At 48.7% G+C, this 11,524-nt stretch overlaps 1 protein-coding gene and 1 pseudogene across 1 annotated transcript; one reads left to right on the top strand and one right to left on the bottom strand.

The window, feature by feature from the left end:
- Positions 1-2,030: 2,030 nt before the first annotated feature.
- Positions 2,031-3,198, bottom strand: LOC121834227 (annotated as a pseudogene).
- A 2,257-nt stretch (positions 3,199-5,455) lies between these two features.
- On the top strand, positions 5,456-9,340 carry LOC121834226. The gene is made up of 2 exons (XM_042287978.1): positions 5,456-5,896; positions 9,031-9,340. Exons 1-2 carry the CDS (start codon positions 5,509-5,511, stop codon positions 9,168-9,170), a joined length of 528 nt encoding a protein of 175 aa, XP_042143912.1. The 5' UTR covers positions 5,456-5,508; the 3' UTR covers positions 9,171-9,340.
- The last annotated feature ends 2,184 nt before the right edge of the window (positions 9,341-11,524 follow it).

Raw genomic sequence — 11,524 nt, 5'->3', positions numbered from 1 at the left:
GTCCCGCCGTTCCTGTCGTTGACGTTGAAGGCGCTCTGGTCCCTGATCTTGATTGGGACGCGTGGCGGTCAGTGATGCGCCGAGGCAGTGCGCAATGACTTGTGCTTCTTTCGCAGTACTCGTTGTTGTTTGTCCGGAAATTCTGAAAATGAAGGCGGTGGTAGTTAGATGTGCACTCGTGGTGCACTGCTGCCGAACTGACGCAAATTCGTCCCGCCGTTCCTGTCGTTGACGTTGAAGGCGCTCTGGTCTCTCATCTTGATTGGGACGCGTGGCGGTCAGTGATGCGCCGAGGCAGTGCGCAATGACTTGTGCTTCTTTCGCAGTACTCGTTGTTGTTTGTCCGGAAATTCTGCAAATGAAGGCGGTGGTAGTTAGATGTGCGCTCGTTGTGCACTGCTGCCGAACTGACGCAAATTCGTCCCGCCGTTCCTGTCGTTGACGTTGAAGGCGCTCTGGTCCCTGATCTTGATTGGGACGCGTGGCGATCAGTGATGCGCCGAGGCAGTGCGCAATGACTTGTGCTTCTTTCGCAGTACTCGTTGTTGTTTGTCCGGAAATTCTGAAAATGAAGGCGGTGGTAGTTAGATGTGCACTCGTGGTGCACTGCTGCCGAACTGACGCAAATTCGTCCCGCCGTTCCTGTCGTTGACATTCAAGGCGCTCTGGTCCCTGATCTTGATTGGGACGCGTGGCGGTCAGTGATGCGCCGAGGCAGTGCGCAATGACTTGTGCTTCTTTCGCAGTACTCGTTGTTGTTTGTCCGGAAATTCTGAAAATGAAGGCGGTGGTAGTTAGATGTGCACTCGTGGTGCACTGCTGTTGAACTGACGCAAATTCGTCCCGCCGTTCCTGTCGTTGACGTTGAAGGCGCCCTGGTCCCTGATCTTGATTGGGACGCGTGGTGGTCAGTGATGCGCCGAGGCAGTGCGCAATGACTTGTGCTTCTTTCGCAGTACTCGTTGTTGTTTGTCCGGAAATTCTGCAAATGAAGGCGGTGGTAGTTAGATGTGCGCTCGTTGTGCACTGCTGCCGAACTGACGCAAATTCGTCCCGCCGTTCCTGTCGTTGACGTTGAAGGTGCTGTGGTCCGTGATCTTGATTGGGACGCGTGGCGGTCAGTGATGCGCCGAGGCAGTGCGGAATGACTTGTGCTTCTTTCGCAGTACTCGTTGTTGTTGTCCGGAAATTCTGCAAATGAAGGCGGTGGTAGTTAAATGTGCGCTCGTGGTGCACTGCTCCTGAACTCTTTGAGTTCTTTTAGATTAAAGATTTTGGAGTTTAAGGTGAGACTTTATTATTTAATCCATGGTATGATACTTACAGTCAGGTAGGCGAAGTGCAGCCGCCGCATTTGAAGTTTAGTAAGAAGAAACGTTTTACGTATTTTATCCAGATGTAGCCATGGCACAACACTTTCTTCTTTTATGGCACCGTGTTTGGTGAACTTATTTAGGTTGTTTTTTTTTAAAACTTGCTTGAATAAATTCTAGCGGCATTGTGTTTAAAACTTTGACTTTTTCTTTTGTTGCAGGCATTTAAATATTATATTAAATGTTCTAAGCAGCTCAGTTGTGAAAGAGAAGGCATTGAAACTTGCAGTTTTAAAACTGTAAATATACAAATAGTTATCTGACCTAATGATTACTAGAGTGTTACTAAACTGATGACTCCAAATATTTAGGTACCCAATTGGTTAAAGATGCCCAGGCTGCATGCTGCCAATTCAGTGATGTTCGCATGCTGGATACGTTTCGGTGAATGATTAGTGTTGCTCTTTTCATAATCTGCAAACATTTTGTAGTGTGGTTTTACTGAAACATTAAAAGAGATAACCACTGATCTCAGACGTAAAATATACGCAGAAATACATATTTTCGGAATTTTAATCAACCCACAAAACAATAAACACCAAGTGTTTGTTAGAGCCAATAGCCTCCTGATTGATATTGTTCTATTTAAACTTGCTCATGACGACAGCAGGAACAGTTGGGGATAGTCTGACATGTACTATGCTAGTGCTCCTCCCTTTAGGATTGTGCAGGTAGCAGTAAGGTAGCATTTGTGTTATGCTTGGCATTGGCAGCTGTTGAGGCCGCCGACTTCGTTGTTTCTCTGTAGGAGGCGAGGATTGTCTAAGTCATCCCTGGAAACAACAACGGGCTGTGCCGACGTGAGGATGACATTGTGGACGCCACAGGCAACCATGACAAACCTGTGGATCATAGCGGCGTTATGTATGTCCACATACTCAAATCTTCAGAACTTGCCCTTCAGCATGATAAAGGTACTCTCTACCACTTCCCGTGCCGAACTTAAGGTCACACTAAAGTGACGTTGTCTCCTTGAGAGGTGTCCATTATCTGTAAGGGCGCATCAAGTTGACCTGCAGAGGATACGCAGATTCTTCAAGGATGTGAAGCTCGTCTGTAAGAGAGCTAAGGGCATCTTCCAACCCAGAATTGTTAAATATTCGCGCATTATGTGAGCGACTCGGGGACTCAACGTGGACATGGGTGAAGACCATGCTGCTATTGCAGCAGGCCTGAAGCACGACATAGGTAAATAAGGAAGACTGCCCCGTTTTTGACATCTTAATAGGCACATGGCAGCCGTCCACTCTCCCCACTGCACCTAAAAATGTCCATTTCCGTTCAAATGGGCTGGCGATGCGAACAAGTTGTATGGGCCACTGTAGGATGGAGGGTGCGCACCGTGCCCACATAAAAGAATCTATGTCACCAAAATGTACATGGTGCTTTTGAGAACCCCAAATTCGTCCGCTACACCACGGTACGACGCCTGATTTCTCAAGAGACATAACGTCATCAGCAGCATCGTTGCAGTTGGTATCTGCTTTCCAATGGCCTTGTTCAAGTTCACTTGGGTCATTTGGAGCAAGGAAGTGAGTGGAACCAAAGATTTCTTCTACATCCTTGCTTGTAATCTTCTCTCAAGGTTGCAAACAAAATTGTCGGAACTCTGCAGGGTCTTCGGGATCAGGCTATCTTTTGGGGGTTGTAATAATCTAAACTTCAACTTCTTCGTCTATAGGACATAATCCACATTTCAATATTTTATTCTGTGAAAAATTTAGTTCGTTTTGCTTGTAGCGAACATAGCTATACGCGAACTCGCATAAAGGTTTTAACTCCTATACTATGCCTGTCCGGTACAAAAGGGGCTATGGCCAGGCATGTTGCCCTGTACGCGCGTCTACAATTACATAAGTGACTCTACGCACGTCTTTTTGTGAAATAAATAGTGTTCTAAAAAAGGAAGGATTTTTATCAATATGATTTCTTATGTGCATTAAAGGGAGAGGCCCAGGAGTTTGAACAACTACTCGTGGTAGAATGAAATTTTTGTATAGAGGGATATAACGTCGCAACAATAACGTCATAACTACACAGTATATAGAGAATGCAGGATAAAAAATTATATTTCATGAAGTGAATTGCTTGTACCTCGAATGCCGACCTGTACCTTCTGGAATCTTATTTAAATTGTGTACAGTGTAAGCAGAAACCACTGCAATTACAAATCCGTCCTCCCTTCACATTTTTTGGAGTCCGATGGCTCAGCGGGATCTGTGAAAGCACATCAAGGTTCGCAACGTGATATCACACTTTCGCGCTCTCCGCGCCGGGTATTTTACTACGTATGCAAGCTTTCACAAATACCTTTTATCAGGGTGTTGATGATGTTTGTCGCGTTTGTCAGCTACCCCCGTTTTTCGTTATTCATTGGTTTGTTGTTCAAAATCGTCATCCAGTAACCTAAGGATGAGCAGGTTTCTTACGTCTGCTGCAATCGCTCACCACCTCATTTTATTTATTTTTTTTTAGATTCGTCAGTCGCCCGCAATTTTAGCGGAAATAGAAACGTTGTATGATATTGCAGCTCCAAGCCGCACGGTGGCGCGAGCTGCGCCAACATTGTCCGCCTAATGGCCACTCCCAAACGAAAATTGTCTATGGACGTGTGTGGAAAGTCCTATGGTGATCTATCACCGTATATGGACTTCAGTGGCCAGTCGTGCGAAACGATAGAACGAGCTATAGCCATCTACAAAATAATCTGTCTCCAAAGCTATAGAATCTCGACCATTCAGATTTCTTTAGCTGGCTATAAAATATTATGTGGTGATGCAGCTATAGACTCGCGACCATTCAATATCTTTTAGCGAGCTATAGAAGAATGCATGTCCTTGTAATGCTACAGATTCACGACAATTCAATGTGCTTTAGCCGGCTATGGAGCGGTTTTGCGCACTCAGTATGTCGATGCCAAGTGAACAGGACAGCTTCATAAAGGCCACCTTTTGGACATCTAGAGAAGTTACCCAGCCCAGAAGTGACCTGCTAGAGGCCGCTGCCGTTGCTATCAGCAGTACGCGTAGTACTGACGTCACCGGGCGCTCTATAAGAAGAGCACCGTCATACGCGCAGCCAGATCGCTGCCGGCCTCTGCGGAAATAAAGCTGTTTCGCAGTCCTTCCTTCGTCTGGCCACTCCTTGCACCGCAGACATAACAACTGGCGACGAGGATGGGGGCAACAAAGCCAAGACGAAGGTGAGAAGCCTTGAAGCTGCGTCCAAGCAGACAGCGAAACATCACCGCACGCCGCTGGGTACTCGGCGACAGCAAGTTTCTCAAGATGGCATCCTCCAGTCATATCGGCCAAGTAGAAGCCTTCGATGAAACTGTGAGTGACTGGCAGTCTTATGAAGAAAGGTTGACGTCCTTTTTTCTGATCAACAAAATACCTGACGTCCTCAAGGTGCATGCTTTTTTAAGCGTTATTGGGCCTAAAACGTACAGTCTCTTGAAGTCTTTGACGGCAGCTGCCAAACCGTCAGAAAACACGCTAGAGCAACTAACCCAATTGCTGCGAAACCAGCTGTCACCGAGAGTATCAGTGATTGGAGAACGAGCGAAATTCCATCGCCGTAGTCAGTTGGAACACGAGAGTATCGCACAATATGTAGCGGAGCTCAGGAAGCTCTCTCAAACCTGTGAATTTGGCGGTTTCCTAGATGAGTCGCTGAGAGATCGGTTCGTGTGCGGTTTGTTCCGTGCGGACATACAGCGGTATTTGTTTGCAGAGGATAAAACGTTGACATTTCAAAAAGCCGTTGAACGCGCACTCGCGTTAGAAGAAGCTAAAAAAATGTTCAGGAGGCGCACGCAAAAGAAAGGAGCGATGACTTGCACAAGATGAGTACCGAAGATTCCGCGAAAAGGAAACAGTCGTTCGAGTGTTATCGCTGTGGCTCTGATAAGCATTTCGCCCGGGCATGTCCGCACATTGCAGATAAGTGCATGAATTGCGGCAAGAAGGGTCACGTTCAGCGTGCATGTCGGAGTGCCAAGAAGAAGACTGTTGGCGGAAAGAAGTGGGTCCGGACTCTTCAAAGCGACGACACATTCAACGTCAGGATGCTGTCACCGCAAAGCCGGCGACCCATCACCGTCGACGTGGAAGTTCAAGGAACTTCCTTGAGCATGGAATTGGACACGGGAGCCACGGTGTCCATAATACCGAAGCAGCAGTTCAAGAAATTTCAGCCTCCTTTGAAGCTTGAACCCACCGAGCTACGCCTCAAGACTTACACCGGGGAAGTCGTGCAACCCTGCGGTTTCGTCAAAGCGTCCGTAAGATACAAGGGTCAAGAGGACGTTCTACCCCTCTACGTAGTTGACCACAATGGCCCGCCTCTTTTGGGCCGCGAGTGGCTCACACGTCTTCGTCTGGACTGGGACAACATCTGCGGCGTACACAAGCTGTCGGACCCTCATCGGTCTGATGCAAGCAAGAAGTACGAGGCACGCCTAAAAGAACTTCAAGCCAAGTACAGCCGCATCTTCGACGGCACCCTTGGCAAGATAGAAGGTGAGCGAGCCACTTTATTTTTGAAAGAGCAACGTCCGAAGTTCCTCAAAGCGAGAAACGTGCCTTACGCACTCCGGTCGGCCGTAGAGGAAGAGTTGCAGAAGCTTGAACAAATGGGCGTCATTACGCAAGTGTCAACCAATGAGTTTGCTACGCCTATTGTACCGGTAGTTAAAAAGGACGGCACCATACGTGTGTGCGGGGATTACAAAACAACGTTGAACCCTGTCCTAGACACGGAGCAGTACCCCCTGCCCAAACTTGAGGAAATACTAGCTGCGCTCGCCGGAGGCAAATACTTTTCCAAGCTAGATCTTAGCAGGGCATACCAGCAGGTAGAGATGTCGGAGGACTCAAAAAAACTTCTCACACTAAACACGCACAAAGGGCTTTTTGCGGTGAACAGACTCCCTTTCGGAGTAGCGTCTGCGCCCGCGTTGTTCCAGCGCATTATGGACAACATACTTAAAGGACTACCGGGTGTCATATGCTACCTTGACGATATTCTCGTCACGGGAGCAACCGCTGAAGAACACCTCAGGAACCTTGAAGCCGTGTTTTGTACACTTCAGCAGAAAGGTGTTCGCGTCAAGCGTGAAAAATGTGAATTTTTCAAAGAAAGCCTGCAGTATCTGGGGCACATTATCAGCGAGACCGGCGTCAAGCCAAGCGAGGAAAAAGTTCAAGCGTTGCTGCATGCCCCAGCGCCTACTAACATCGCACAGTTGCGTTCACTGCTTGGACTGATAAATTACTATGGAAAATTCACGCCACGGCTAGCAACGCTGGCAAAGCCTTTCTACAGGTTACTACAGAAGGATGCTCCCTGGTGCTGGAATCGGAAATGTCAAGATGCCTTCCAAGCCATCAAGGAAATCTTGTCTTCGACGGAGGTGCTGGCACACTACGACCCGGCACGCCCGCTGCAGCTATCCTGCGATGCGTCTGCATATGGTCTCGGCACTGTGCTGTCGCACGTCATGAAAGATGGCACGGTAAGGCCAATTGCCTACGCTTCCCGAACATTATCAAAGGCTGAGGAAAACTATAGCCAGATTGAAAAGGAGGCGCTCGCCCTAATCTTTGGCGTCAAGAAATTCCACTTCTACATTTATGGTCGGGAGTTTACGTTGATTACTGATCATAAACCTTTGCAAGCGATCCTTGGGCCAAAGAGTGGGATCCCGGCAATAGCCGCCGCAAGACTGCAGAGGTGGGCGGTAACTCTGTCAGCCTACAAGTATAAACTTGCCTACAGGACGTCCGCAGAGAACGCGGACGCGGACTGTTTTTCACGACTTCCGTTGCAGTCCACAGAAGTAGACGACAGTCACGACGAGACGTTTTATACGCTGCGATTGGCATCTCTACCAGTCACCAGTAGGGACATCGCGCGTCATACAGAGCGTGATCCCGTCCTCCGCTTGGTCGTAGACTTCACCAAGAAGGGATGGCCATCACATCTTGATGATAAAGTGTTGAAGCCCTATTTTGACAGACGCAGGGAACTCACAGTCCACGAGCGGTGCCTGATGCATGCAATGAGAGTCGTCGTGCCCCCGAAACTTCAACAGCTGGTCCTGGAGGAGCTACACCAGGGACACCCAGGAATAGTGCGGAGCAAAGCACTCGCCTGAAGCTACGTATGGTGGCCCTCCTTGGAAACGGACTTGTAGAACCAAGTGAGACACTGCACGGCATGCCAACAGCAGCGCCACATGCCAGAAAAGGCACCATTGCACCCTTGGTCATGGCCGACACAACCGTGGTCACGGGTACATGTAGATTTTGCGGGCCCTCTTCGCGGTCGTATGCTACTAGTCATTGTAGACGCGCATTCTAAATGGCCGGAGGTTTTTGTCGTGACGTCTACCACCGCAGAAGCGACGATAACAAAACTGCGCGATTTATTCGCTCGGTATGGGGCACCAGAAGCTCTGGTTAGTGATAACGGTGCGCAGTTTACATCGTCCGAGTTTAAAGAGTTCCTTAAAGAACAGGCAGTTCGACAGGTTCTCACTTCTGCATATCACCCCAGCAGCAATGGACTCGCAGAGGGATTTGTGCAAACCCTAAAGGCTCTGTTATACTCCGACGTAACGCGTGCGCGCGTGCGAGCGCGTCACAGCGACGCCACGTCGGCGAAAACCCGACGCTCTATACTCCGGCGTCTTGGCGTAACCGACGCGACCGGCGGCGTTCGACGCAGCATAACCGCCTCGGCGCCAAAATGGAGCATGCCCTATTCCGCGCCGGCCGCGTCAGCGACGCCGGACCAGGATGCATCACGCGCTGGCTCCCAGTAGCCCTCGCGCGGGCAGCGCGGCGAATACGAGCAAAGCAGACGACAGGAGCACCACTCCGTATGGCGTCATGTTTGAAGAATCGGACTCGGTCGTCGAGAATCTGATCGAGGGAATTCGTCCTCACCCGTGTGTCTACGACACGAGGAAGCTTGAGTACCGTAGACCGTGCGCTTGTCAAAGATGTACCGTATGTACAATGACCGCCTACGCTTGCGGCGCAGGTGGTGCACCAACAGTGCAAGCGCGAGTTTTCGTCGTGCAAGGTACGTCGACGCCTTCGCTCGAACTTGGCGCCCAAGAAGCGCGAGCATTTTCGTCTGCTATTTGAAACAAAAAGGAACCGGAAGTGGCGCACTCTCGCAGGAAACTTCCCTCGTAATCAGATTCTACGCATGCGCCACGCCGGCGGCCCACCGACGCACAGCCGCGGGAGTCGCCAGGGCCACCGGAGTATAAAGAGTGCGAATTTTTGACGCGCGCGGCGTGACTGACGTGACGTAGCCGACTTCGGCCAGCGTTCGCCTGCGCGCGCGTTACGTCGGAGTATATCAGAGCCTTAAAGAACGCACTACGAAAAGGCCCTGCAACTGAAAGTATGGAGGAAACCTTGTCAAAGTTCTTAATGACATATCGCAACACTCCGCATGCGACGACTCAAGAAACCCCATCTTTTCTTTTTTTGGGTCGTCGGTCACGAACACGGTTGGATGCACTGAAGCCGGCTCTGGATCGTACTATCCGAGCACGTCAGTTTGAACAGACTTCACGGCGCAGGGGTGCTAACAGTGTGTTCGAAGTGAACGATGAAGTGTTCGTGCGTAATTTCAGGAGCGGCCCCACATGGTTCCACGCAACAGTACTGCAGCGGACGGGACCAGTGTCCTACGTGGTCAAGGTGCGGACACCGGATGGACTCCGTACTTGGAGGCGACACAAGGACCACCTGCGCTCAGCGTCTACTGCAGTGACAGCGCCGTCCCTTGTGGGGGAGGACGATACCGACACCATCTATCCTGCGTCTGAAGCCGACGTACCACCTCCGTCTACTGTCTCCGCAAGACAAACGGTGCCCGTCACCCCCACTAACGCTGCGCCTCGGCGATACCCACAACGCCAGAGAAGACCCCCCGATCGCTATGAAGCCGCATGACGTTCCAAATTGCGGTGGAGGAAGTGCTAGAGGCCGCTGCCGTTGCTATCAGCAGTACGCGTAGTACTGACGTCACCGGGCGCTCCATAAGAAGAGCACCGTCATACGCGCAGCCAGATCGCTGCCGGCCTCTGCGGAAATAAAGCTGTTTCGCAGTCCTTCCTTCGTCTGGCCACTCCTTGCACCGCAGACATAACATGACCCGACACAGGACGAGTTTGAAGATACAATGTTTTACGTTGTGTAGCCGCATTATAATCTAATTCTAAGATGAGGAACTGACAGCGAAAATATGTTGCGCAAGAGGTCCACAAATATATATATATATATATATATTTGTGGACCTCTATATATATATATATATATATATATATATATATATATATATATATATATATATATATATATAGGAGAGAGAGAGGGATTTTTTAAGCAGCGTAGAGGCTATGCGTGTCTCAGGCCAATCGTGTCGCCGGTTAGGGTCACGTGACTACAGTCTTGAAGCTGGTGATAACGCAGAGCACGGCACCTGCCTCAAGCCGAAGACCACACGTAGCGTCCACTATCATATCAATATTGGGTCGACCTTTCAAGAAGATACAATTGAGTCATCCTCTAGTTGTGTTCAATGTTGGGATGCCTCTGAAGATTACTTTTCGTGAGCGCACCCCCGTTCTGTCCTTGAATGGGTTCTGCTTTTCTACTCCACTCTGTTTTCTCACTCTCTAAGCGGTAAGCGTGGTACAAGGTGGGCACTCGTTAGACCAATGAACCGTAGAATCCCTATCACTTGCTTACCATTTCTGTGCGCATGTAACGACAGGAGCGTGATCACGAGGTCTGACGAATGACGCATTCGCCTTTACCAATTCCTGAGTGCCTGCTGGCGGACCTAGTTTCGCGTGTGGTGTGGCCTGCAGGGATACTGTAGATTTCGCTGCTATGGTAAATGGTATCTCGATAGAAAAGTCCTGCCGGTATGTCGGCAACACGCGATTTATTCAAAGAAGCCCAAGAAATCTTTTGATGCGTTAAGTGTTCGATTTGCAAATATCCGTTCCTTCTCGTTTTTTTTTGTGTTTGAGTGGTTCTTTTGCAGTGTCCGTGTCGACATATATCACGGTTTCCATTTCAAAGTCCGGTATTTTCTACGTTAGTGTGCTGAAACCTAATCAGCAACAATCAACCGTTCTTCTACGAGTACTCTTCCGGATTACCTCTATACTCAGGCAGTGTCTATATCCTGACAGACGGGAGAACAATTTTCCTGAAATTCTACCGGCAGTCGCCTGCCATTAGCTGTCTCAAATCATGTGACAACTGCAGATAGAAAATTGCTTTTTTATTCTCACTGTCTTTGTAAAAACATGTTTCATGGACACCTTTTCGTTGATACATGTTCCATGGACAGAAGTTTCGTCCGCACTACGTTTCATGGACACTCGCTACGCGAATTGCCCGCTGTATGGGGCACCTTCGCGTCAGCATTGTATTCCTGAGGCGCGTATTCATCTACCCAGCTCACCCGTTAACGCCACTCTTTGGCGTGAACGCAATCACTTATTAAAAAAAAAAGTCTATGAAACAACGCGTTGATTAAACCATCTGTCAAAGAAAGGTCGTTCGATGAACTCATTGCAACGCCGATGGTTGGCGACTGTCGGTAAAATTTCGAGGGAAAAACCTGCCGGCTGCCGTGAGACTAGACACTATTAATCATTTCACTTTGGTCCTTGTTTGCTTTGCAGTATTTTCAGTTGTGTAACAGCTTAGTAGTACCTCTTCACAAATTACAGATTGATTAGTTTGTATTTGTCTACAGTATATGCTGTAGGTAATAAACGTCTAGGCGATTTGAAAACACTCCCTTGTATCTGCCTACCTGCCTTTTTGCAAACACATTGGCGAGTACATTTTTAAGGGTTTGCTCGATGTTTTAAACAGGTTTATTAAATTCAGGACGTCTTAAATACGTTTGCGGTGTTCAACCTTCTTTTGCGTCTAAATACAAGGTTGTTTTTCTTAAAGATGTACACTGACAAAAAATAATTTGTTTCATACTTCATACCATTACGGCAAAACGAGAAAAACATAACCAGCTATAGCACGATGGTAAAGAGAACTATAGGGCGTGCTATAGAATAAGCTAGAGCAAACCATACAAAGGGCTAC

The sequence above is a fragment of the Ixodes scapularis genome, unplaced genomic scaffold (genome assembly GCF_016920785.2).
Source record: "Ixodes scapularis isolate PalLabHiFi unplaced genomic scaffold, ASM1692078v2 ptg000800l_1__unscaffolded, whole genome shotgun sequence".
NCBI lineage: Eukaryota > Metazoa > Arthropoda > Arachnida > Ixodida > Ixodidae > Ixodes > Ixodes scapularis.
Note: the sequence above shows the minus strand (reverse complement) of the source record. Positions and strands in the feature narration are given on the sequence as shown.